The 25,920-nt window shown below is 36.9% G+C and overlaps 2 protein-coding genes and 1 long non-coding RNA gene across 3 annotated transcripts in view; 1 reads left to right on the forward strand and 2 right to left on the reverse strand.

Annotated features, from left to right (window-relative positions):
• Positions 1 to 10,958, forward strand: part of LOC107597318 (spectrin beta chain, non-erythrocytic 4-like) — a 30,095-nt gene extending 19,137 nt beyond the window's left edge. Inside the window, exons 15-23 of the mRNA XM_016288332.1 lie at positions 26 to 209; positions 1,238 to 1,322; positions 1,415 to 1,605; positions 2,696 to 3,663; positions 4,337 to 4,397; positions 6,192 to 6,445; positions 7,146 to 7,316; positions 8,063 to 8,105; positions 8,220 to 10,958. Coding sequence (XP_016143818.1) covers positions 26 to 209; positions 1,238 to 1,322; positions 1,415 to 1,605; positions 2,696 to 3,663; positions 4,337 to 4,397; positions 6,192 to 6,445; positions 7,146 to 7,316; positions 8,063 to 8,105; positions 8,220 to 8,561 — 2,299 coding nt within the window. The 3' untranslated portion in view covers positions 8,562 to 10,958. The remainder of the gene's footprint in view (positions 1 to 25; positions 210 to 1,237; positions 1,323 to 1,414; positions 1,606 to 2,695; positions 3,664 to 4,336; positions 4,398 to 6,191; positions 6,446 to 7,145; positions 7,317 to 8,062; positions 8,106 to 8,219) is intronic.
• A 2,425-nt stretch (positions 10,959 to 13,383) lies between these two features.
• Positions 13,384 to 14,485, reverse strand: LOC107597254 (uncharacterized). The gene is made up of 3 exons (XR_001610445.1): positions 14,430 to 14,485; positions 14,132 to 14,319; positions 13,384 to 13,994 (listed from the first exon to the last, which is right to left on the reverse strand). It is a non-coding gene; the product is annotated as an uncharacterized lncRNA (long non-coding RNA).
• Positions 14,486 to 14,736: 251 nt separating this feature from the next.
• LOC107597319 (uncharacterized) lies at positions 14,737 to 21,871 on the reverse strand. The gene is given in 12 exon segments (XM_071582419.1): positions 14,737 to 14,776; positions 16,045 to 16,243; positions 16,373 to 16,618; positions 16,992 to 17,054; positions 17,169 to 17,205; positions 17,292 to 17,485; positions 17,964 to 17,991; positions 18,164 to 18,544; positions 18,546 to 19,946; positions 19,949 to 21,300; positions 21,454 to 21,558; positions 21,643 to 21,871. Coding segments are annotated over 11 exon segments (4,041 nt in total). The 5' UTR covers positions 21,554 to 21,558; positions 21,643 to 21,871.
• Positions 21,872 to 25,920: the final 4,049 nt, after the last annotated feature.

A 25,920-nucleotide genomic window follows, 5' to 3' on the forward strand; every position in this document is an offset into this window, starting at 1 on the left:
GTGCATGTTTTTTGTTTGTGTCTGGGCGTGGGTCTTGGTGTTGGGCGGCGGGTCCTTGTGTACGTGTCAGGGACCTCTCTGTGCTGGATGGCATGATGTCCCAACATCAGAATCTGAAGAGTAAGATAGATAACAAGAGCAAAAACTTTGTGCATTGCGTGGAGATGGGAAAGATGCTGCTCGCTGCACGCAACCCTGCAGCTGAAGAGGTACACACAAACTCAAACACTGAACCCTCTATGTGCACGCCTTAAAACGTACAAACACATACATGGAACTAAAGTTAACCCGATAAGCTTAACTTTATTTTAATTACTATGTAATTTAAAAATCTACTGATATAAAAAGGAGAAAAAAACAAACAAAAAAAAGTTACATTTAAGAGTATAATTTTTGTCCCTTTCCATATTGCCAAATGAATTGTGCATAAATGACAATTTATGTAGACTCGCATAGTGTTTATAAGTGTTTTTAGAAGGTAGAAGAATACTTAAAAAAAAAAAAAAAAAAAAAAATGCTGGATTTGTCAAAGTTTACAGTGCTCACGGCATCATATCATAAGGCATTTTCCAAAAACATAAATGGCCAGGCTCATGTCTTAAAGTTTGCCTTTATATGGATTATGGGTTTATCTGAGCTTAATGTCACAGGGGCTGATTTTTATTAAAACATTTGACACAAAATACCATTCAAAATTTGAGGTTTGAAAGTTTTTTTTTTTTTTTTTTTTTAAACATCATGCTCACCAAGGGTTTGATAAAATATAAAGTAAAAACAGTAATATTGTGGAATATTATTCACATTTAAAATAATATTGAATATATTTTAAAATGTAACTCATTCCTGTGATGGCAAAAATATATTTTTTTCAGCCATTACTTGTCCAGTGTAACATGATCCTTCAGAAATCATTCTGATTTGCTGAGTTGTTTTTGTGGAAATCAAGATTTTTTTAGGATTCTTAGATGAACAGAATGTATTTGAAATTTGAAATCTTTTGTAACATTATAAATGTCTTTACCTTCAAAATAATGCGTCCTCCATACTAACTAAAAGTATTGAAAAAATCAATAAATACTGACGCCAGACTTTTGAACAGTAGTGTAAAGGTCTAAGGATTGAAATTTTGTTTCTCTTGCATACTGCACGTTTGCATACATTTTTGCATTTTGCATTGAGCATGGATCACTTGCCATCAGTGTTCTGCTCATAAATAATTGCATACCCACCGATCTAGGTAAAGGAGAAGCTGGAGTATATCATGGCAAAGCAGAAAGATCTGAATGAGCGATGGGAACAGCACTGGGAGAAGCTTCAGCAAGGTCAGTGATGACATTGTTTTAACATCATGTTAAATGTCTGCCAGTCTGATACTTTCTCAGAGTTATCCACAACCTTTATTTGTACCCTCCAGCCCAGCAGAGGCTGCAGTCCAACCAGCCGGGATCGGCAGAGCAGTCCTGGCTCACAATCAAGGAACCAATCACTCCAAATACCCGTGAGGCAGGTGGCGGGACAGACGAGGTGGAGGAGCTGATTCGCCGGCATGAAGCATTCCGGAAGGCCGCGTCCACGTGGAAGGATCATTTCAGCTCGTTACGCCAGGTCATTATGGAAACAGACTTGTGTATAAACAGTCAGCACCAGCACAGCACTGCAGAGGGTCTGAAGTAACAAAAGGGGCTAATGACATAACGCAGAGTTACATCCCCTGCTATATGTGAAGTGGCCCATTCGTGTATTTGTCTGGCATAAACAAACCTGCTGTTGCTACAGCTATGAAACTAAAAGCTACTGAGCAACTAACAGATAGGAAAGCATTGAATAATATTACTAAATAAAAAAAAAAGGAAAATTGCCTAGGTCAACATTTAAAAAAAATGTGTTTTAGAACACCAGATCTGTCTTAAAGATACACATTTTCATCAGGCCTGAATACAGACAAGTTACCATGATACCACCACAACCAAATATATTTAATTGTGTCTACAGTACTTTGTGACTGCTTCACACTCATTGCGACCCATTTAACAGATGCATAATGGTAAGTGAGAACAGCCTGAACTGCAACCGAGACAACAATAACAATGCAGTGAAATAAACTAATTACGACCAAATATCAAGCTCACTGAACATGAAAAAAATACTTCATCATACCTTTTGCATTCTCCGTAAATATGCATTCTTAATGGCATGGGAAGTTCAATGCAATGTACAGGTGCATCGCCAAGTATTGAGTACATGTACAGTAAATGAACATACTTTCCAGAAGGCCAACAATTCACTAAAATTGTTTTTTTTTATTGGTCTTATGAAGTATTCTAATTTGTTGAGATGTGAATTGGTGGGTTTTTGTTAAATGTGAGCCAAAATCATCACAATTAAAAGAACCAAAGACTTAAACTACTTCAGTCTGTGTGCATTGAATTTGCACCTGTAGGTTCAAATGTGCCCATCAAAATGTGACTTTGTGAAACACTGTCCTAAACTAAGATGTTGCTGTGTAGTAATCTAATATTAATGTTAGAAAGCTAATGCACTTGGTAATTGTGACTTTTTTTATCCATTAAAATCCCTTTTCTCATTAACCGTGACTGAGGGGGCAGGATTGTTCGGTTGACGTGGAGCTGGCCCTGCATATAAATAACATAAAATTAAGATCTACAATATTTTTCTCTCTCTTCTCCATCTGCAGGCAGAGAAAATGAAGGAGGAACTGAACAAGCAGCCGTCTACCTCCTCTCTCCTCAGCAGGCAGATGTTCCCTCTCTCCTGTCTTGTGCCCAGCTCCTCTTCCTCGTCTTCATCCTCCTCTCTCTTCCGTAACCCTCTTCAGGACTCATTTCTGGAGTCCAAGCCCGGGCCGGACTTCATGCACACCACAGAACACACCATGGTGAACACACTCGCTCAGCGGCTCGGCTCCACCCTGAACCCTTACACGCCCGTCATGAACGGCTCCTCGTACCACGGGCTGAACCAGCCATCAGGGGCCATGGCGGAGGGTCTTTCCTACCATGGGCTAAAACAACAAATTGTTTCAGGGTTGGATAATTCTAGCTATCAGGGGTTAAACCAACAAGTTGGTGTCTTGGGGGTGAACAGCTCCAGCTACACTGGACTTAACCAACAGGGTGTTTTAGCAGAAGACAGCTCCAGCTACCACAGCCTAAACCATTTAGGTGCTGTGGGGGTGGGAGTGGAGCCCAAAATGGGATATGCTTGGCAGCACCTGAAAGCTGATTGCTTTCAGCCCAAAATCAACCACATTCACAAAGCTGTTCCACCTTTACTGGAGGCGCACCGAGCCCAGCTCGCCGGTGGAGCAGCAAACATGCCAGCTCCTCCTATGGGCCTGGACCCCTCCCTGGAGATGATCCACAGCCGGTTACAGAGAGACCCTCGCGGGAGCCGATCTGACCCGCAAATGGATCACTTGAGGCGGGAGAGAGAGTACCGGCTTGGCCGACAGACCTCCAGCGAGCAGGAGATCCAGGCACGACTTAACGAGCTCCCGCTGATTGTAAGGCAGGAACGCTACCGTCGAAGAATGGAGAGACAGTCGTCTAGTGAGCAGGAGGGCAGCGGTAAGCAGAGAGTACAGAAACATGACTCCAGCGATGCAGAATCTGGAAAAGAGCCATCTGACAAGAGACCATCTGGGTGAGTGTTTGTGTATATGTGTTTGCTTGGCTATATTTTGGGAACAAAACCTCCTTTCTGAGATGCCTTAAATGTAAAAATAGTTCCTAAATTATGCAAAGGAAATTTTATTCTAAAAACCAAAACGTTTGCTTTTAGGGGTACGTTTACTGTTTGGGTAAGTGTTAAAGATCCACATGAGGAGAGTAAAACCTGAAATCAGCCAACAGTATCAATGAAGCTTAATAAACAAAAGTAATGAAGTGTTGTTATTGTTAACTAAAACTTTTAACTAAAAGTGTTGCCCTTGTTTATTTAAAATGATAATATACTGTATACATTTCAGTAATTGAAATAAAGCTGGAATAAAATCTGAAAATTAGAAACGCTGCCGTGACAACCAACTGAAATAAAATAAGATGAAGTGCTAAAATTACTAAAATAAAACTGAAATAGAAATAAAGCTAAATGACAAATTAAAAGGAAACCTAATTAAAAATATTAATAATAGTATATAGAAAATAAAAATAAAAAAGTTTTCAGTATAGAAAATAGAAATAGCCCAATATAAAAACATAGAAGTCAAAGTTCCCGCCATGATAAAATAACAAATGTGTGTGTGTGTGTGTATGCGTGTGTTCTCTTATTTGTATAACTTAGTTGGCTTTCTCAACCTTTTTTTTTTTTTTTTTAGGGAGAAGCGTTCCACTATGGCTGAGATTGTTGAGCAAGTGCAGGAGAAAGAAGCTTGTCAAGTATGTGTTGAGTCTGTACTGGAATTTAATATTTATCATAGATTTAATTCACATCATGCATCATATTCCCCCTCACCATTTTAATGAATCATCTACACAATTAGTAATACTTTACCGTTCAAATGTTTGGGGTCGGTATGATTTTTTAAAGGTTTTGAATGAATTTAACTCATACAGTTGATGCTAAGGTTGCATGTATTTAATCAAAAATACAGTAAAAACAGTAATAATAATTTTTAATAACATTTTTCTATTTAAATATATTTTGAATCTTAAAGGGTTAGTTCACCCAAAAATGAAAATTAGCCCATAAATTACTCGCCCTAAAGTCATCCTAGGTGTATATGACTTTCAGACGAATCCAGTCAGAGTTATATTAAAAATGGTCTTTCATCTTTCAAGCTGTTTAATGCCACTCAGCGGGTGTTGCATGCATCTGTCCAAAAGCAGTTAAATAAAATGCACCCATCCATAAAAAAAAAAACACGGCTCACACGGCTCCAGGGGGGTGAACAAAGGCCTTCTGTAGCGAATCGATGCGCTTTTGTAAGAAAAATATCCATATTCAAAACATAATAATCACTTTAATGTAGCTTGCGCTCACTGTTGTACACTGGAAGCAGTTCCGGGGGAATGACGTATGAGGTCAGCGTTGCGCATGCGCCGCTCAGAAGTGACACACACGGAAGCGCAGGGGAGAGATCAAAACAAAACAACGGTCACTTATTAGAAGTACAAAACGAGGATTTGTAAAGAAGAATGTCGGAGGATTTCGATATAAGCCAAGAGGAGACTGGTTTTCCTTTGCTAAAGTAAGGAAACTTTGCTTCCTTTACTCCTGTTAACAAACGTTGGTTTTCACGAGACTCACCGGCGCATGCGCAGCACTGACCTCATACGTCATCCACCCGGAACTGCTTCCCTTTACAACAGTGAGTGCAAGCTACATTAAAGTGATTATTATGTTTTGAATATGGATATTTTTCTTACAAAAACGCTTCGATTCGATATACGATTCGCTACAGACGGCCTTTGTTTACCCCCCGGAGCCATGTGAGACACTTTTTTTTTAATGGATGGGCGCATTTTATTTAACTGCTTTTGGACTGATGCATGCAATTAAACAGCTTGAAAGATCAAAGACAATTTTTAATATAACTCCGACTGGATTCGTCTGAAAGAAGAAAGTCATATACACCTAGGATGACTTGAGGGTGAGTAATTTATGGGCTAATTTTAATTTTTGGGTGAACTAACCCTTTAATGACCCCAAACTTTTAGGCAGAAGTGAATGTTCAGGCGATTCTTGTTTTGAAGAAAATCAGTCCACACACCGCTAAAGTTTACAGTTTGAGGATTTTTCTACCATTTGTGTCACGCAAAGAGAAGTAAGAGTAGACTCACCTCAGGTACAGTGCCTCTGGAGTATCTTGCTCAAGGGCACAATAGTGATAGAGCAGAATTGTGATCTCAGTAATTCTCCACTTTCTGGGTCACCTTGCATCCTCTGAAACTTGGGACTGATCCCCAAACATTTTAGTCAGCAGCTCAAACTCTTTAAGTATCTCTGTACATTTTATTGTTCAGGTAAGAATGATCTTATGCAGACTTTGACTTTGCTATGCAGAGACAGTATTTATATATTTTTATTTGGAGATGGAAGATTTGACAATGTGATGCACAACACGCCTAATTTCCATATACAACCAATTTTTTTTTGTTTTAATAGTTTACTATTTTGTTTTCTTATAATAAACGATTCTGCTTCGTACATTCACAAAGTGTATTTTTCAGGCGAGAGGAGAGGTGTACAGACCCTCCAGCAGCCTCTCTGCACCAGTGAGCCGTCTGGATCGCCCTCGAGCTCGAGACCGCCCCAAACCACGACGAAGACCTCGTCCAAAAGAGCCTGAGGAGCCACGTAGGTCCCGTTCTGCACCTGCTCAGAGCGTCCCATCCACACCTCAGCCTCCTGCCCACACCGTTCAACATGAGGGCTTCCTGTACAGGAAACACGAAGAGGAGGGGAAAGAGAGAAGCCCAAATAGGTGTGTTTCTTCTTACTAGCTGATAAAAATGGCAATGTCCTGACATGATCTCTATTGACTTTTTTCACGATTTTCCCCCAGTAACTATAATTTTATTATGAATAATCTAAGTGCTTTTCGTCGCTACTGCTAATACACTAGAAATCCTGTTACCAAGCTAATAGCTAATTATGCTAATGTTAACTGTGTTCAGAATAGCATGCATTGCTAGTAGATAGTATACAAACACAGTACGCAAGCATAAATTACATCTGTTGTTGTATATTAACTTGATGCTGCATGACCTACCCTGCCATTTTACATGCTAGAGAAAGATTGCATTCTGGTAAATGATGTACCTCATGGTAAATAGCATGGTGAATAACCACTAACTGAATTAGATTTATTTAGAGTGATCTGGAAATACTGAATGTATACTACATCCAGTATAGGGTTAGGGTTGTATACGGCATGCGGTTTATCATTCAAATGAATAATGAATAGTGAAAGATGTGGCAACAAATTAATCCATCGTTTAAAATGCATATTGTGATCAACCACTATTTTGAATATTGGAGGGGACTTGTCAATTGTGGTCATGGCCTAATAGTGCATTAGAAATGTCATTATGAGTCTGTTTGCCTGCTAATAGCAATACTAAATGCCTTGGTGAGGCCTAGTAACTCACAAAGTTATTCCTAACTTTCTAAACCTCTTGCAGCAAGTCGTGGGTAAATCTGTTCTGCGTGCTCAAACAAGGGGAGATCGGTTTCTACAAGGATTCCCGACACAAAACAACACCCTACAACGATGAGCCACTTCTCAACTTGGCCATCTGCGAATTTGACACTACCAACGGATATAAAAAGAAGAAGAATGTCTTCATTCTCAGGTAAAATGAACTCAGTGCGATCTTTAATGACTACCGTACTGCCTGCTAATCTAGCTAAAAAAAACAACAATGACAAATAACCATGCAGGAATTGAATTTTAAGAAAAGATGCCATTAAAATCCCAGTGCTTTTTGCAGTTTTTGTTTTAATTTATTTCCTATTGAAACAAAAAGATATGGGGTGGGACATACTGAAGGATTGCCCTTTTCTTTCTTTCTTTTTTTTTTTTAAATAAATGATCAAACGTGACAGAAATCTTTGCAACATTGTTACTCTGTAACTTTACATTTAAAATAACTGCCTTTTTAAACTTTTTATTCATCAAAGAATCTTGAAAAAAATCACAGTTTGCACTAAAATATTGAGCAGCACAATGGTTTTCAACATTAATAATAATAAGAAAGTTTTCTCGAGCACTAAATCAGCACATCAGATTGATTTCTTAAGGGTCATATGACTCAGAAGACTGGAGTAATGGCTGCTGAAAACTCAGCCTTTCCATCACAGGAATAATTTACATTTTAAAATAAATTAAAATAGGAAATGTGATAATATTTCACAATATTACTGTTTTGCTGTTGTTGTAATTAAATGCAGAATCAGTGAGCATAAGGGACTTCTTTCAGAAACATTTGAATTGTAGCGTACTGTATGCCAAAGCCACAAACACTTAATTCTGTATGATCTTTCCCTTTGAACACTTTACCACTTTTTATAAATGTATGTGCTTCTAATGTTTTTTAAGGACCACTGCTGAAGGGGACTACATCTTCCTGGCTAAGGATGAGGTATGTCAGACAAAGCCCCACCTGAGTGAAAAAGATCAGAGCTGTTTGGTAAATATTCTGCCTATTGTGGTCTATATTACAAGAGTGTGTGTGTGTGTGTGTTCTGTCTTACAGGAGGATCTCAAAGGTTGGGTCAACAGCATCAACGCTAGCCTGAAGGAGATCGAAGAAATTGCCAAGTGGGAGAAAGCCACAAACTCCTTCACCGACCCCGACAAATCAGAGCGGAAGGAGCGTTCTGAAGGGGCGGAGCCATCTGAGGGGGCGGAGAGATCAGAGAGGTCAGAGAAGTCTGAGCGTTCAGACCGATCGGATAAAATAGAGGCATCGGACAAAAGCTCAGAAAAGAGGGACACATCCGAGAAGGAGAGAGGAGATAGAGCTGAAAGAGGAGAGAGGGGAGAACGAGGAGACCGGGGTTCCAGGGGTTCCAGCACTTCGGGAAAAAGCAAATGACTCATCTCTCCACACCTTTATTTACTCCTCCATCCCTCCATCTTTCCAGTGAGAAGACAGGACTTGCATTTCTCTGTCTCTGTCGCTCTGTTTGTCCTGACAGCCTGATTTCAGGACCGACGTATTTAATGTGTCGATGTGCGTCTGTGTGCGTGTGCCAATGTGTTGAAGAGATTGTCTGTGAAAGAATACGAAATGAACAGTATAAGGCCGTATCCCAGCATCAGAGGGCCAGTTCAGCCGCCCTGCTCGACTCTCACAGAAAAGGCACTTTAGATTATTGAGGATGACCCTTAATATTTTAGAAGCGTTTTCTCGAAGCAATATACTGTACGTAGTAGCCGATGCCGCTCGTTTTAGCTGCTCTGCTCTTCCAAGCGAGTGCGAGAGAGAGAGAGAGAGAGAGAGAGAAAGTGACAGAGAAGTCTTTCAGAGAGAAATCTGGTGCGGTAGTAGGGTAGAAGTAGTTCCTCCTGATCGACATCCTTGCACAGCCCCACACATGCATACGCACACGCACTGTGCATCATGGGAAAATGTTTGCTATGGAACACCATTCTCTCACCCGAGGCCGTACACGTCTTCCACCTGCTGCTTGTAGTAATGGTTTTTAATCATGCGAGACGCTTCACAGTACTCTGGTCAGTCCAAATTACACTCGATGAAGAGTCTCGATCACAAAATGTGAATATAATGTGGCAGTGTGTGTGTGAATAGAGCTCCATCCAGAAGGAAATCAAATGTACTATGTATAATCTCATTGATTGTATTTATTAGGTTATCACGATACAAATTTAAAGTGTGAGGTTATTCTTCCCTGAGCTAAGAGGAAGTACGATCAAACACCCCCGTACGTGTACAAAAATGCTGCTTTTTATCATCTCTGCCCCCTTACATCATTCTTTGATTGTAAAATGATTAGTACACATAAAATAGGGTGTCTGTGACTTTGTCATGCTATAAAGAAAAAGATTGTATATATATATATATTTGTATATATACTAGTAAACGAGATTTACGTCTATGAGCCGCAGCGTCTAATTACAAAAAAAAATATCATTTTTATCAATGTATGAAAATGTAATAAGTAAAAAAAAAAAAGTTGTTTAAAGTGCCCCTGGCTGAATTCAGACAGAAAACATGCGCGTTAGCCGCCTTTTTCGGGATCTCTTGTATACGGGAATGCAACTTTTACTGTTTACGGTTATGTTTTGGCCAGGGCAAAAGATCAGGATCCTTGTAAAAAGAAATCACCATTAAAACCCTCATCAGAGACTGTTTTGTGTTTAGTTTAAAGAAAACTGTCTCTTGACAGCTGTTGCAATTCCTATGACAAAGACAATGATTTCCCCCTTAAAATATATAGGTGCAAATTATATTTACACAGATGTGATACAAATAAAAATATCAGAGTAAACCAGAATCGTTCATTTAAAAGAAAAACTGTTTTTCCACTTATTTGTAACGATGGTCCTAATGCTTTAATTTACATTGTAAATCACATTGGTGAGGTCAAGCTCTGTTTTCACCGCACAAACGTCTTTTCTGAGTTCAAACTCCGACTGGCCTCATTGTCTATGCAACAGCAAATATCAGCGCCATACAACAACCAATTTCTGAAACTGAGATTAAACCGTGTGGAAACTAGTCCTTACCTAAATCTGTGAATAATCACATTTGTAATAATCCAACACAAATCTACAAATCTCTGCTTGGAAGATCAATAACATTAGGACTCGTCTAATGTGTCAGTTTTTTCTCTCTGTGGGTGCCTTATGAATGCATGTTATAAGGAGATGTGGACACCACCTCCATTATTGTATTCGGTATGTTCTGAATAAAACACTCATGACAAAAAACATTGCTTAAAGACACACTTGACCCCTGATCAGCTCCAGTAAAACATGCAATATTGATCTGCATTTTAAATACAGCTGAGCTGATCGTGTGCGCTTGCTTTCAGAAATAAGTGAGTTCCTGCTGTCACAGAACACATACCCTATGACGACAGAAAACAGTCGCACACCCTTCAGTCAGGCTTAGGGTCAAATCTGCTACTGAGTGGATATGTATTTGGTCATTGTCATAGAAACTGCATAACTAGAGACTAAGCTTGTTTTGCACTGCGTATCGGTGTCTGATAAATGTAACTGAGGGGGAATGAATGTCTGTTAGCAAATTGTTGCTATGTATGTCGCTGTCTTGCTGAAGCAACTTCACTCCTATCAACCAGGTTACCAACTCTCCCCCTCCCAAAGCATTAAATAACAATTTGGACTTATTTTACTTAACTTTTTGACTCTTCTACATATCCAACATTTGTTTCAGAGTGACCTTGACTATGGTCTGCCTGCAAAAAGCACAATTTCTCCCTGAACAACAATCTGGAGTATTAGAAAAGAGCATGATCCATGCATTTCTTAAAGCTGCCACATGAGTTCAGTGTTGCAATGGCTAAAATAATTTTTGTTGAACTCTTCGATTTACCTTTTTTTAAACACACATATTTGTCTGTTTTTTTTTTCAGACCATGTGGTCAGGTTTTGCTTTGCTAAGCCTTGCTTTGTTTCTCTCCAGCTTGACCTCACCAGTAAGTATTTACATTTCAATTTATTGCTGAAAGAATGAAGAAAAAAGCCCTCAAATGTATGGCGTGTGGGTTGCCCTTCTTTATTTGAAGTCAGTTGTTTCACACACGAAATAAAAAAAAACACTATTAAGTTGCATGAAAGAGAATATAGAGGTGATTTCTATGCAACAGCTGTGCATGTTTATCAAAAGGGTTTCAATCTTCAGCAAAGCACTGAGTTTGGATGATGATGATGATGATGATGATGATGGAGATGGAGAAATGAGTGGAATGAGCAGATCACTTGTATAGCTGAAATGAGACATTAAATCATTTATGTACTGATATCTGCACTAATTCATAAATACAGGTTGTATATATCAGTCTGCTGTGGAGTTTTGATTTTGGTTTGGAGTTTGCTTTTGCAGGTTTGCTTAAATTGTTTTTTCATCTATAAAAATAGTTTGAACATATTTGATTATACACTAATGAATATTTTACAGTCCACTTTTAAAGTCAACCTTTATATTTCAACTATAATTAACTGGGGATTTTTGGTATTCTATAGACGTCTAAAGGTTTGTGTTCACTTGGGCTATTTTTTTATCGTTAATAAAGGTTTTGAGACACTAGATGGAGCCACCTACCTAAAGAGATTTTAATGCTCAGACTTAAAAAGTGCACTGCATGGTTCGTGATTTGCCACAGTTTTTGTGTTATTTTCAGAAGACCGTCTGCATTTTTTTGGTTTTCTCTTTTATTATAAATTTACCATATGCATTTCATCTAAGCAAGCATCTACAAAAGCTGTATAGTTACTGGGGTTTTGGGGAAACAAAAACAAGCCCTATAGATGGAGAGTGTGGGTTGCCATCCTGTATTTGAAGTTAGTTTTTCCACACATGAAATTAAAGAAAACATTATTAAGTTGCATTGAAGAAAGTATTGAGGTGATTTCTATGCATTTAATGGCTAATAATCATTTCTTAAACAAATGAATTACATTTGTCTCTGTTTAATACAGAACACGAGTGCACTGTTGACCCTTGTCTTGTCATGGTCTTCCCAGGTGGAATCCAGCTTGAAACAGGTTTGTTGAATAATTTGTCTGCTTCAAATAAGAAAGACTTTTAAGGTGCATTACTGAGCATGAGGACATACAGCAGAGAAAACAGAAATCATACATAAGCATCACATTTTTCACATTAAAGCAGAAAAAGTTAATCTTTTTTCTTGACAGAAATTAAATAATATAGACTATATTTAATGACAAAAAGTGGCTTTAACCTACTTTGACGTGGACATATTTTGACACCCCTTTTCCTCCCCTGTAGAGAATCATCACAATAAGCATTTTTCATGTTTAGGAGCATCTTGTCAAAAACAGTAAACAAATTTACTGCGATTTGCCTTTCACACCAGGAACCTGCTGCATATTTTCATTTTCACTTTAGCAACAGTAAATGACTCTGTGGCGGAACAAGATTTTTTATACATGGGCTGGCCAGTACGGGTGATATAGTTCAGGGATGCAGGAATAGACCATGAAGAAAATCAATGTGTAATCCTATTATTGCATCAAAAAAGCATGAATTAATCATATGATTACTGACAAAGCCGAGCGAGGTATAAGTGATTTACGTAGGCTATTAGTTCAGTGTGGCAGATGTTTTCCAGTTTTACTCATTAATAATGAGTAAAACTAGTTGTAATTTGAGTTTGTTCATATTTGATGACTGACTGTTCTCTTGTCAATTATAATGTTTGAATATTAGGCCTATTAGTTAGCCTAGTAGTTTTTTACTGTGTCATTAAAGAAGTACTTGAAGTGTCATGCTTCTGAAGTGAACCATCAGCTTCAGTGTAGAGCAGCTGTGTTTGTGTGGGGTGCCACAAATTGTTGAAGATTTTGAAAGGGCGCCATGACTGGAATATGTTGGGAAATGCTGCTTTAAATGACCTATTCAAAAAGTCATCAGTTACATGCTTCCTTTTGAACTAAACCAATGATTCAATGACTCATTCTTTAAAACAGTGACTTGCCGCCACCTACTGGCGGTCGTAGTTTCATTTGTTACGTAATAATAAATTATGTATATATGATGCACTTTTTTTTTTAGGTCTATATTACTGATTATTAACATAAACCTTATTTAATAAAAAATATTTTCCACAGTTAAACACAAGACACAAACACACTTTACAGTTTAACACCAAATTTACTGCGATTTTTAATTATAAGTATTTTTCTTATTACAGGCAACGATTTAGAGTAAAGGCACAGTAGCAGACAGAATCTATCAATACACCATGCAGATTAAATACAGTATAATTACTTAACACCAACACAGAAACAATTCACTGAAAATCTCTTAATTAAATACATAGAATTTAACTAGTTATATTTGCCTCTGCATTAATGTAAGGAATTAGAAGAACGGAACATTAGTTTGTTATCATACATGAACTTTGCTATGCAGCAAGGAGAGATTTACTCCTTTGTACACTCATTGTCAGGTCATTTATTTGCATTCATTAGTAGCCAATAGGACTTTTGAACTATTCAGTATAATGGTTTGCACAGTAAATGCCTGTCAACATGCTAGGCTTCTGTAAATACAATTCATGCACATGCTATGAGTCAATAAAACAGACAGTGATTTGTCTGAGACAAATTACATCTGTTTTTAGTTCACTGTGGCTGGAATAAACTGGATAATAATTAGACACAAGCTAAAGCGGATCTCAACTGTGAAGAGTTGAGGTATGTAGTTGTCAGAGTCACAGGATCTTTCTGAATGGTTGATGAGGTGATTTATCGATCCTCAGTGTCATTCTGCTCCCCGTCCTTAGTGGTCTCTAAACTATACAAAACACATTTATTGTTACTGTGATATACATTCAGTTATTACCTTTGAATCACCTCCTGCTTGAAGTCTGCAATAACTAATATTATATTATAATATTAAGAAACTTCTTAACTAATATTAAGAAGTATTACTTTATTTTTTATCCAGTCTGCAACTGCAGAAATTGCTTCCTGATTTTTTACGCAGTCAGGCAGTCCTTCACCATCACAGAAAATACAGTCCACCACTAAAACGTCCTGGCTTTTCACACATCCACTGCTGTTTGGCACAGAGTCTGAATCCAGTGTCTTATGGAGAAAAATGACAACAGCAGGCTTATCTGAAGACAAAAAGATGTTGTCAATAGACCTATATTATAATGTTGAGAAAAATCATGTGCAATGAAGAAAAGTTGAAGAAGCTAATTTTAAAAGAAAGCAGATAATTTACCAAACTAATATCAACCTGATCAATACTAAAGCTAATGAACACATTTATTCAAGATGAGAGTGAATAATACAAATATTTATGGCGTCTTTGTTTTTCCAATTTTAAATTTTCTAAAATCTCACCTGGTCTCTTTTGGTACTCTTGTAATGTTGCATTGATGTCAGATGGTGAACAAACAGGACAGAAGTGCAGAATGATTTCACTGTCCTGCACTCTAGGAACATTCCTCAGCTGCACCCGTTTGTCTAAAGCTTCTTTAAAGTCCTCATCACACTTGCATGTGTCTTTAGTCACATGGATAAAACAATTAACTGGACGGGAGGAACTGCATGTTATCTCTTGCACATCTGGAAAAAAAAACCTTTATAAAACCAGACCATGATATAAAGTCACATGAAGTACATTTTTAACTCATGTTAAAGAAACACACATTGACTGAATACAGGGTTTATGGAATAACACATTCTAAAAATAGCTGAAAAAATAAGCGAAAAATGTTCCTCATGTAACATCTAAATTAACTGATTTTATTCAATTCAAAAATATTTTACACACTCTCTGAAAAAAAGGCTACAAATGCTGTGACTGGGGCGGTACCTTTGTAAAATGTACCACCCCAGTGACAGCTTTTGTAATCTTTTTTTTTTTCTTCTGAGAGTATATAACTATATTAGGTTACAATAGTAATTTTTAAGGGTCCAGATTCCAAAAAGAAAATTCTATTTCTAAGACATTAATTTGTAGTATTTTTGGATAACATATTTATTTTATTTGAGATGTGATATATTGATTTAAAATAAATATGTTATCCAAAAATACTACAAATTAATGTCTTAGAAATAGAATTTTTGGATAACATATTTATTTTATTTGAGATGTGATATATTGATTTAAAATAAATATGTTATCCAAAAATACTACAAATTAATGTCTTAGAAATAGAATTTTTGGATAACATATTTATTTTATTTGAGATGTGATATATTGATTTAAAATAAATATGTTATCCAAAAATACTACAAATTAATGTCTTAGAAATAGAATTTTTGGATAACATATTTATTTTATTTGAGATGTGATATATTGATTTAAAATAAATATGTTATCCAAAAATACTACAAATTAATGTCTTAGAAATAGAATTTTTGGATAACATATTTATTTTATTTGAGATGTGATATATTGATTTAAAATAAATATGTTATCCAAAAATACTACAAATTAATGTCTTAGAAATAGAATTTTTGGATAACATATTTATTTTATTTGAGATGTGATATATTGATTTAAAATAAATATGTTATCCAAAAATACTACAAATTAATGTCTTAGAAATAGAATTTTTGGATAACATATTTATTTTATTTGAGATGTGATATATTGATTTAAAATAAATATGTTATCCAAAAATACTACAAATTAATGTCTTAGAAATAGAATTTTTGGATAACATATTTATTTTATTTGAGATGTGATATATTGATTTAAAATTTTGTTTTGATTAAAGTCATAATTATATCACATGTAACCAAAGACAATAATTTTAACCTACTAGATTTCTGTTTTGGAGGTCCCACTGCCCGTGCCTGTCCAGAAAAATGGCATTAATAAATACGAAACCTGCTGTATTAACCAGTTCACAGTTGTGTCAGCTGCATCTGAATTCTTCTGACACTTCAGTAATCCTGCATCCTCATAGAACAGACAGTCCACTGTGAGTATATCTGTCCTGTTGACACATCGGCTGCTGTCTGGGACCATTTTCTCTGGGTCAAACGTGTGATGAAGCACCACTAGAACAGTTATCTTAGAATCTGTTTAAGGACATAGACAAATTAAAGATAATTTAATCTGAAATGCTTATATACGTATCACTTTGAGGCAGAGTATTCTGAGAATTAATAACTTTATTTAAAATAGTGTGACGATGATAATCAAACAACCTGTAGGGTCAATGAAATTGTTCAGTGCTGCTTCAATATCAGTTCCAGCTCGAGAAACAATAGGACAGAAAACTAGAATAATGTCACTCTCGTCCACTGTACAACCTTCCTTCAGATTCTCAATTCGGTTTCTCAAAATGTCGAAAAATTCCTTCTGACAGTTTTTTATCTTTCCAGCCAAAATGGAGAACACTTTGACCTTTTCTGGAAAATTAATTGGGATGGAATAAGAAAAACAGGGAAACGTACAAATATGATCAGACCAAAATGAATGCAAATATAATAATACAGTTTTTAAGTAATGAATTTATTTTTCTAGGATAGTGTCCAGGAAGATGAGCTATTCTGTTCTATAATAACACTTGACAAAAGTTAAAAAAAAAAATAATATGTGGGACTAAACAAGCAGTAATTGTGTGAGATCCCTCATAAGATGCAGACTTACTTGTACTAGGTTTGTTGTTTCCCATTTTGGTCACCTTTAAATTGGAAGTAATAAACATTTTTACAGACACACAGCTTACAGTGAAATTCAGTCACAGTATCTGGACAAACACTGTTTGGCATTTTAAACAGCATCTTAAGCACAACAACATAACATTTACCTTATTTAATTAGCATCTTTCACGTTCTGGATATTGGATTTGTCCTGAGTTTGTAAAGATAACTTTTGTTGTTAAATCTGTAGAAATTTAGATAAAACAATAAGCAACATATAATTACGTTAAATATAATGTTACTTAAATTTGATATTTTCTGAGGTTATATTTAATGACAAAAATTGATTATAACCTACTTTTACGAGGATGTATTTTGACACCTATTTGCCTCTCCTGTAGAGAATGATTACAACATGAGCTTATGAGTAAACAGTGAAATGTTTTTCAAATGAAATATTTTAGAGCATCCTCTTAAATACCTCTTGTATTAACCAGTTCACAACTTTGTCAGCTGCATCTGAATTCCTCTGACACTTAAGAAATCCTGCATCCTCATTGAACAGAAAGTCCACTGTGAGTATATCTGTCCTCTTGACACATATTCTGCTGTCTGGGACCGTTTTCTCTGGGTCAAACGTGTGATGAAGCACCACTAGAACAGCCAGCTTAGTTTCTGTTCAGGAAATAGACAAATTCGTATAATGTTCTCACCATTAAAATATCATGTACTCCAGAATATTCAGAATAATAAAAATATTTATTACTTAAAACTAACAATAAACTCAAACAACCTGTCTTGCCATTGAATCTTTCAAGTGCTTTGTCAATGTCAGTTATAGCTTGGGAAACAACAGGACAGAAAACCATAATAATGTCACTCTCGTCCACTGTGCGAACTTCCCTCAGATCCTCAATGCGGAATTGCAGAGTACTAATAATATGTTTGTGAGAATTAGCTGCTTTTCCAGTCAAAATGGAGAAAACGTTTACCCCCTCTGGGAAATAAATTGTGATGCAATAAGTACAAATACAAATATAATCAAAATATCAGAATTATTTCCTGTTTCTTTTAAATCCAGTACAAAAAAGAAAAAACATAATTTAAAACAAACATTACTCTGGACAAATGTTCTTCCGGGTGTTATACTTACTGTTAGATATTTTGCTCCTTGTACTCTCCTAAATGAAACAATTCATATCATTAATATTACTAACAACATGCAGCAAGAAGTAACTTTTACCAGTTAAACAGAAACACCTATTATCAGTCCCATACAGCTACATAGAGTTACTGTAGAAAAAACACTCTCAAAAATGTCTTCAGTGAGTATTTCATGAATAAGCAGCGTACCTCTCTGATGTTGCTTGTGTGCGTAGTAACTCTGATGACGTCACTGTGAACGGTGTAGTTCAGCTTCCCCACGGCTGAGGATTTCATCTCATACTCCGTGTCTGGACTGAGATCTGTCAGAGTAACTGTGTCATGGCTCTGTAGCACAGACTGAGATTTCCAGTCTTTCTCTTCCTTCATTTTGTACAGTAACCTGAGCTTTTTGGTCGCAGAACATGCTGGAGACACCTTCAAAACCATACTGTGACCACTGATCTGTTCAATGACTGGACAAGCTGGTTCTGATGGAGGAGTGAAACAGGTGGCTTCATCAGATCCATTCTCGTAGAGGAGAATACAGGAACCAGGATGGAGTGTGTGCTCTTTTGAAGTAACCAAAACAAACAGTTGGCTGATCTCCATTTGAAAGTATCAGCTCTTTAAATATTTTCAAAAGCTTTTTCATTGTCTCCCTAATGCTTCCTGTGAGCCATGTTTGAGACACTGCATTAGGTTTCTTCTCCAAATTTCTCTTCATCATTTGAGGTTTCAGGAAACTTTGTTGATCAGAAAGCAAGTCGTCTGGCAGACCAAGAGAACTAAATGTGTAGCACACCAAATTCTTTATGCTAATGTCTAACAAAAATGTGTCTAAGTTATTATTCACTTCAGCTCCAGAGTCACGCAGTTGTTGAAGAAACAAATACACTGCATTTAATTCCTTTTCTTTCACTGTGAGCCACGCTGTAAGATTATTTTTGTTAAATGGAGACTCATTATGAGCTTGCAGAAGGTCTTTTAGAGCACTAATATCTTTTTCACAGGCTTGAATGGACTGAATCATTGATTTAATTCTGTTATGTAAATCTTGTTTGTAGGTTTGGCAGTATTTCATCATGTCTTCAATCTTCCTGTGAATTGCACTGAATGTGATTGCACTGTTGTCGTCCATGAGTTCACTGCACTTGTTTTCAATCAAGCTTAGTGTTTCTAAGACAGACTCTGTGGCATCGATGAGTTTCTTGTCTATGACTCTGAAGTGGATGACATCACTGTGAACGGTGTAGTTCAGCTTCCCCACGGCTGAGTATTTCATCTCATACTCCGTGTCTGGACTGAGATCTGTCAGAGTAACTGTGTCATGGCTCTGTAGCACAGACTGAGATTTCCAGTCTTTCTCTTCCTTCATTTTGTACAGTAACCTGAGCTCTTTGGTCGCAGAACATGCTTGAGACACCTTCAAAACCACACTGTGACCACTGATCTGTTCAATGACTGGACAAGCTGGTTCTGATGGTGGAGTGAAACAGGTGGCCTTGTAGGTTTGGCAGTATTTCATCATGTCTTCAATCTTCCTGTGAATTGCACTGAATGTGATTGCACTGTTGTCGTCCATGAGTTCACTGCACTTGTTTTCAATCAAGCTTAGTGTTTCTAAGACAGACTCTGTGGCATCGATGAGTTTCTTGTCTATGACTCTGAAGTGGATGACATCACTGTGAACGGTGTAGTTCAGCTTCCCCACGGCTGAGTATTTCATCTCATACTCCGTGTCTGGACTGAGATCTGTCAGAGTAACTGTGTCATGGCTCTGTAGCACAGACTGAGGTTTCCAGTCTTTCTCTTCCTTCATTTTGTACAGTAACCTGAGCTCTTTGGTCGCAGAACATGCTTGAGACACCTTCAAAACTACACTGTGACCACTGATCTGTTCAATGACTGGACAAGCTGGTTCTGATGGAGGAGTGAAACAGGTGGCCTCATCAGATCCATTCTCATAGAGAAGAATGCAAGACCCTGGGTTGTTTCCATTTCTTTTGATGCAACAATAAATTTGGCTTGTTCACATATTTTTGATTCAGTCAAGTTTTTAAAGATAGTCAAGTTGCTCCTCAAAGTCATTTTGATATCAGAAGTGAATCCAGTGTTTTGTTTGGAATCAGACTCATCCTTGTTTCCTTTTGTTGAGAGACTCAGGAAGGCCTTTTGTTTAGAAAGGAGCACATCTGGCCACTCAAATGATGTGAAAGTGTAGCTAACTATATTTTTAACTTTCAGATCCATTAAAATTTTATCTAGATTCTCTTCCACCGTGGCTCCAAAATCGATCAGCTGGTTGAGAAGTGTTTTTATTATGACAGATTCCTTCTCTTTCTCATTCACCCATTGCTCAAGATCACTTCCTCTGAATGGACTTTCTTCATGATCACGCAGATGCTCAATCAGCACTGTTTCCTTTTCTATATCCCCACGGATTTTTGGCAACAGAGAGCCAACTTTGTTCATGAAACTTAATTTATAGTTAGAGCAGTTTTGCTTCATGTGCGTTATTTGATCACAAAATCCTGCAAAAGTCGAAGATGGTTTGTCCTTCAGAAGATCACGGCATTTCATTTCAGTTGTACTTAAGGTCTCAAATACTGATTCAACATGTTTGATTAGATCTAGGCTGATGTCTTTTTGAAGTTTTGCAGTACGTGAAAGTAGTTTGTCCAAGGGATAAAGCCACACTCTCAATGGAACTGCAAGTTCCTTTTTCTCTCCCAGCAGTTTTGGAAGGTCAGCAAAAACGTTCAGAGCATCTTCAAAAGAGGCTGGATTAGATTGTAACTGGAAGTCACCATAAAATGTGCAACTTAATTTTTGAACCGCAGTCTTCTGCTTGTCATTCAAGTTCAGATCAATCTGTGCGCCCACTGAAATGCCCTTTAGTTTATTAAAGGCAGCTTTTAATTCTCCTTCTACTGTGCTTTTGTCTTCATCTGATGCAACTTCTCTATCGAAAACAAAGCAAGCATCTGCCCCATACAGCACAGCTGTCACCACATGTGTGGCTGAATCATTATCAAACACTTCATGGTGAGCTATATTTCCAGAAGCCAGGTGGTTCATGGTCAGTTCTTCAAACTTGGTGGTTGAATGATAATGCAGGGTCAGTCTCTGTTGTTTGAATGACTTCTTGGTGTCACTGAGATACTTGGCTGCTCCACTTACATTGATGAGTCCACTTAAAAGGTTTAATTTAAGACAGCCGTCAATGTTCAGTAAGTGAGATTTTTCCTCAATGGAGTCTGAAGCTGTAACATTGAAGACTGTATTAATTTGAGGACGATCCCGTATACTCTGCTGCAACTGCTCTTTATCCCATAGGGTGATTCCTAAAGATATATTAAAATGGAAAAATAAAGGGTTAACCAATAATAATGCATCCATGGATATTTTCCCCCTTCATCTTCCTTAATGATGATGTATGCTATTTTCTGAGTTGTTTGTTTTCTTGTTTATCTCTTTTTTAACTCCTGATATGGTACCTGGTATTAGCGCATCTTTTCTGCAGTCATACAGCATCCCTAGCTGGAAGGGTCTCCCCAGAGCTGCAGTTTCAATAACATTCACTCCCACCGAATCCATATTAACTGGAGAAACAGTAGACCAGTATTACTGTTATTTATCCTGAAAAGCAAACAAGTCAATTAGGGTTTGATAATGGTAACACTTACAGGGCAAAAGTGTCTCATGCCTGGTCTGGGCTGTGTTGTCACTTGTCTTGTATGTTTTTTGATAATGCAATTATGCCATACAAATCTAAGCAACTGTATTTCTGTGATGCATTGAACATTGTTGCCACAATTCATCACAAAAGCAATGTTGTCTACCTGTCTTGCATACATAGACACCAACCTGAGTGAGGAACGGTATAGAACAAAATAGCATCAGTTCAATATTAATGCACAGTGTATATTTGTTTTTATATCTGGAAAAAGCTTTTAAGATGCTGTTATTAGAGCTGTGCTCAGCAAAACTTTGTAGATGTTTTATTATTCACATTTAAGTTTACAACCTGATCGTAGACAGTCACTAGGGGCGATTCTATTCTAGGTACAAGCACCATCAAAAGTGTCCACATATTTGCTGTATATATTTATGTGTGTGTGTACTTATTTATGATACATTGTGGGGACCAAATGTCCCCACGAGGATAGTAAAACCTGAAATTTTTGACATTGTGGGGACTATATTAAAAATAGTAAATTATGTTTATCTGAAAGTGTAACAATTAGTGCTGTAAAACGATTAATCGCAATTAATCACATCCAAAATAAAAGTTTTTGTTTACAAAATATTTGTGTGTACTGTGTATTACACACACATGCATGTATATATTTAAGAAAATATGTTACGTTTATATATTAAATATATTTATAAATGATATAAATGATATGAATATAAATATATTCAATATTTTCAAAATGTATCCTGTATGTGTGTGTATTTATATATACATATTAAATATACACAATACACACACATATATTATGTAAACAAAAACTTTATTTTGGATGTGATTAATCCCAATTAATTGTTTGACAGCCCTAGTAAAAATGCAAACAGGTTTTCTGTAAGGGGTAGGGTTAGGGGATAAAAAATATCGTTTGGTCAGTATAAGAGTAATAGAAGTCTATGGAAGTCCCCACAATTCACAGAAACAAACGTGTGTGTGTGTGTGTGTGTGTGTGTGTGTGTGTGTGTGTGTAAAAGCAATTATTTAATTAAAAGGAACCACAATAAATGGCATCTACTCCAGTAAAATTTACTACATATATATATATATATATATATATATATATATATATATATATATATATATATATATATATATACACACTTTAGTTTATGACTGACCATATTAAAATAATGTAATTAAAACCTCAGTATATAATTCTGCAATAGTACACTGTTCTCTACAGCCTTGTAATTCACTGTATTTTTCAAAAAAATAATTTCCAATTCAGTGCAAATACAGTATAGCCTAAGTGTTGCTTCACAGTGAAGATTTATTAGAACAGTTAATAACAGTATTCTTTACAACAACACAATGTAATGTTTAACAGTATCGGAATCTATTTTTTTATCTATATGTTCATAAATATCCAAACCTTGAAATGAAAAAAAATCAAAATCAAAATCAAATAAAAAAAAAAACTTTGTTTTGCACGGCCGCTAGCATCTTGCACTGCTCCTAGGGTGACCATATTGTATTTTAGTTTTCCAAAAAGAGGACAGTGATGATCATAATGATCATAAACAAAGCTAAAAGGCTTCCTGCAGTGGCCATCCTTCACAAAACTTAACATCTAGTGCAGTTTTATCATAGGTAGTAGAATGAAAAATGTTTCAATGCAAGCATTTCAGTCAAATGTAATTTAAGCATTATTTCAAACCTTTAAATCACGGGGGGGAAATCAACCCATGGCATCAGTTAAAAGTAGCCCAATTCCATGGAAAAAAACACGGACTTGACAACCCTGCATCCAACAAGCTGCAGGAGTCAGATTTGACTGATCATGGGTCGAGAGTAAGGAGAGATGACTGACAAGAGAGCATGCTGGAGGATTTGCTGCTCAGCAGATCCTGAGCTCACTGACAAATATCTGATATTGTAACTAAGATGTGCTCCCTATACACAGAGTGCACATGATCGCGAAATCGAAAGTGAACAGTGCGAGCACTCATTCAAAAGATATTTAAATACTCCACTTATTGATATCCCTGATGAGCGAAAATTAAATGCAATATTATGCAACGTTTGAGGGAGCGGAACACATGTTGCGAGAGCGGGCGGTGATTAACCCTCTCGGCCTCTTCGGTCATTTTTGACCCCAAAAAATGTATACTTCGAAATTTTAAAAACCGTGGCTTCATCGGAATGAGATGATACTTGGTGATGGTAATGATACATTAGCTATGTGAACACACACAAAAAAATAATGGACATGATTCGGATATGTTAAAGGGTCCAAAAAAAAAGTCACACTTGGCTCCTTCGCGGTCAAAAATGACTGGGAAATACGAAAAAATACGAAAACTCAGAGATTCTTTTGGTGTTACAAACTACAAATCAGCCACTGTGAAGAACAAAAGTGCACTGCAATCAAGGGGTGACTCTCTAAAATATCAGGAGTGCAAAATAGACAAATATCTAAACCTTGACAAAAAGTAGTCTTTTAGAATGTCTAAATATATATCTAAAAGTAAAACCTAATAAAATGAAGAAATTATGTCTAAAAACCAATGGGAATCCAAAGGCATTACACAAGTTTTTATTTTTTATGCCACCAGATAGCACAATTCTCACTTCAAAAAATTTATTTACATTTTTGTTCACTCTGTTTTAACGTGAAATATTGCATTTATTAAAAAATAATAAATAAATAATTAAATTAATAAAAATATTAATTCTAATGGAAAAAAATGCTAATTAAAATTGTATAAATATTGCATAGTATCATAAAATCCCCTCAAAATTCTAAATAATAAAAAAAAAAAAATTATTAAACAAAAATGTATTACACTGATTTTCCTGAGAAACATTTCAAGGCAAATGGAAAAAAATGTCCAGGAAAAAAAGAGGACGTATGGTCACCCTAACTGCTCCTAATACTAGCTTAATGTTAGTTTACCGGCCGTCTCATCGTCTTCATACTCTCGCTGGATTTAAGGAAAAAGGTAGGCTAGTACATTTGGCCGCATCAGTTTCTAGAGCTTTCTTCTGGCCTTTTCAGCGCCGCCTTTGCGCTTTCTATTATCCATTTTTATCTCTTATTTTTTGCTCGCATATCTCCCAACAACTTTAAAAAAAAATTTTTTTAGCAAGGTGCTGCTGTCAGGGGAGTCAAAAGATACTCATTAACCTGCACTCTGCCAGTGGGGCTGCGAGAAAATAATAAATAAAAAGAGTGCGGCTGCTGTGAGTGCAGGCAGCATAGGGACAGCATCCATATTTCAACCGGGTGTGCCTCACACATCCTGAAAAGTGAAGCTGCGGACTCTTTGATCGCCCCCTGGTGGTTGGCTGCAGTACAGGTCATAAACCCCGCCTTCTCCATGTAAACGAATGGGACTTGAGTCAAAATAAACAAATAAATTACACTTCCAATACAATTTTCCCAAAGATGGTTTTGTTCACTTAAGGTAGTTGTTATCACATTTTTTGTGATAAGTTTGATTTTAGCTATTAATTTGATACTACAAAAACGGGCGTGTCGTTATGGTTGATTGGGTCTGCGGGAGTTTGATACCGCGGCTCCACCTCACTACACTACTGCGCAGACTCGGGCTCCAAACAAATCTCTACTGCGCAGACTCTGGCTCTAAATGACATCATTTACTCAAGATGGCAGCGGCCATACTGAGATGCTTTGGCTTCACTTTTCTATAATGGAAGGAAGTAGAGACGCGTCGTCCATCTTTTTTTACAGTCTATGATTTCAACCCAGTGGCATGACAACACCGGCCGTCGTGGCCAAAAACCCCCCCAGACCAGCGCACCGGTGCTCCCGATTAGCCAATCCGGGCCTGTATATACGTATATACAGTATCTCACAGAAGTGAGTACACCCCTCACATTTTTGTAAATATTTTATTATATCTTTTCATGTGACAACACTGAAGAAATGACACTTTGCTACAATGTAAAGTAGTGAGTGTACAGCTTGTATAACAGTGTAAATTTGCTGTCCCCTCAAAATAACTCAACACACAGCCATTAATGTCTAAACCGCTGGCCACAAAAGTGAGTACATCCCTAAGTGAAAATGTCCAAATTGGCCCCAAAGTGTCAATATTTTGTGTGGCCACCATTATTTTCCAGCACTGCCTTAACCCTCTTGGGCATGGAGTTCACCAGAGCTTCACAGGTTGCCACTGGAGTCCTCTTCCACTCCTCCATGACGACATCACGGAGCTGGTGGATGTTAGAGACCTTGAGATGCTCAATA

The sequence above is a fragment of the Sinocyclocheilus grahami genome, unplaced genomic scaffold, assembly GCF_001515645.1.
Source record: "Sinocyclocheilus grahami isolate Dianchi unplaced genomic scaffold, SAMN03320097.WGS_v1.1 scaffold230.1, whole genome shotgun sequence".
Lineage (NCBI taxonomy): Eukaryota > Metazoa > Chordata > Actinopteri > Cypriniformes > Cyprinidae > Sinocyclocheilus > Sinocyclocheilus grahami.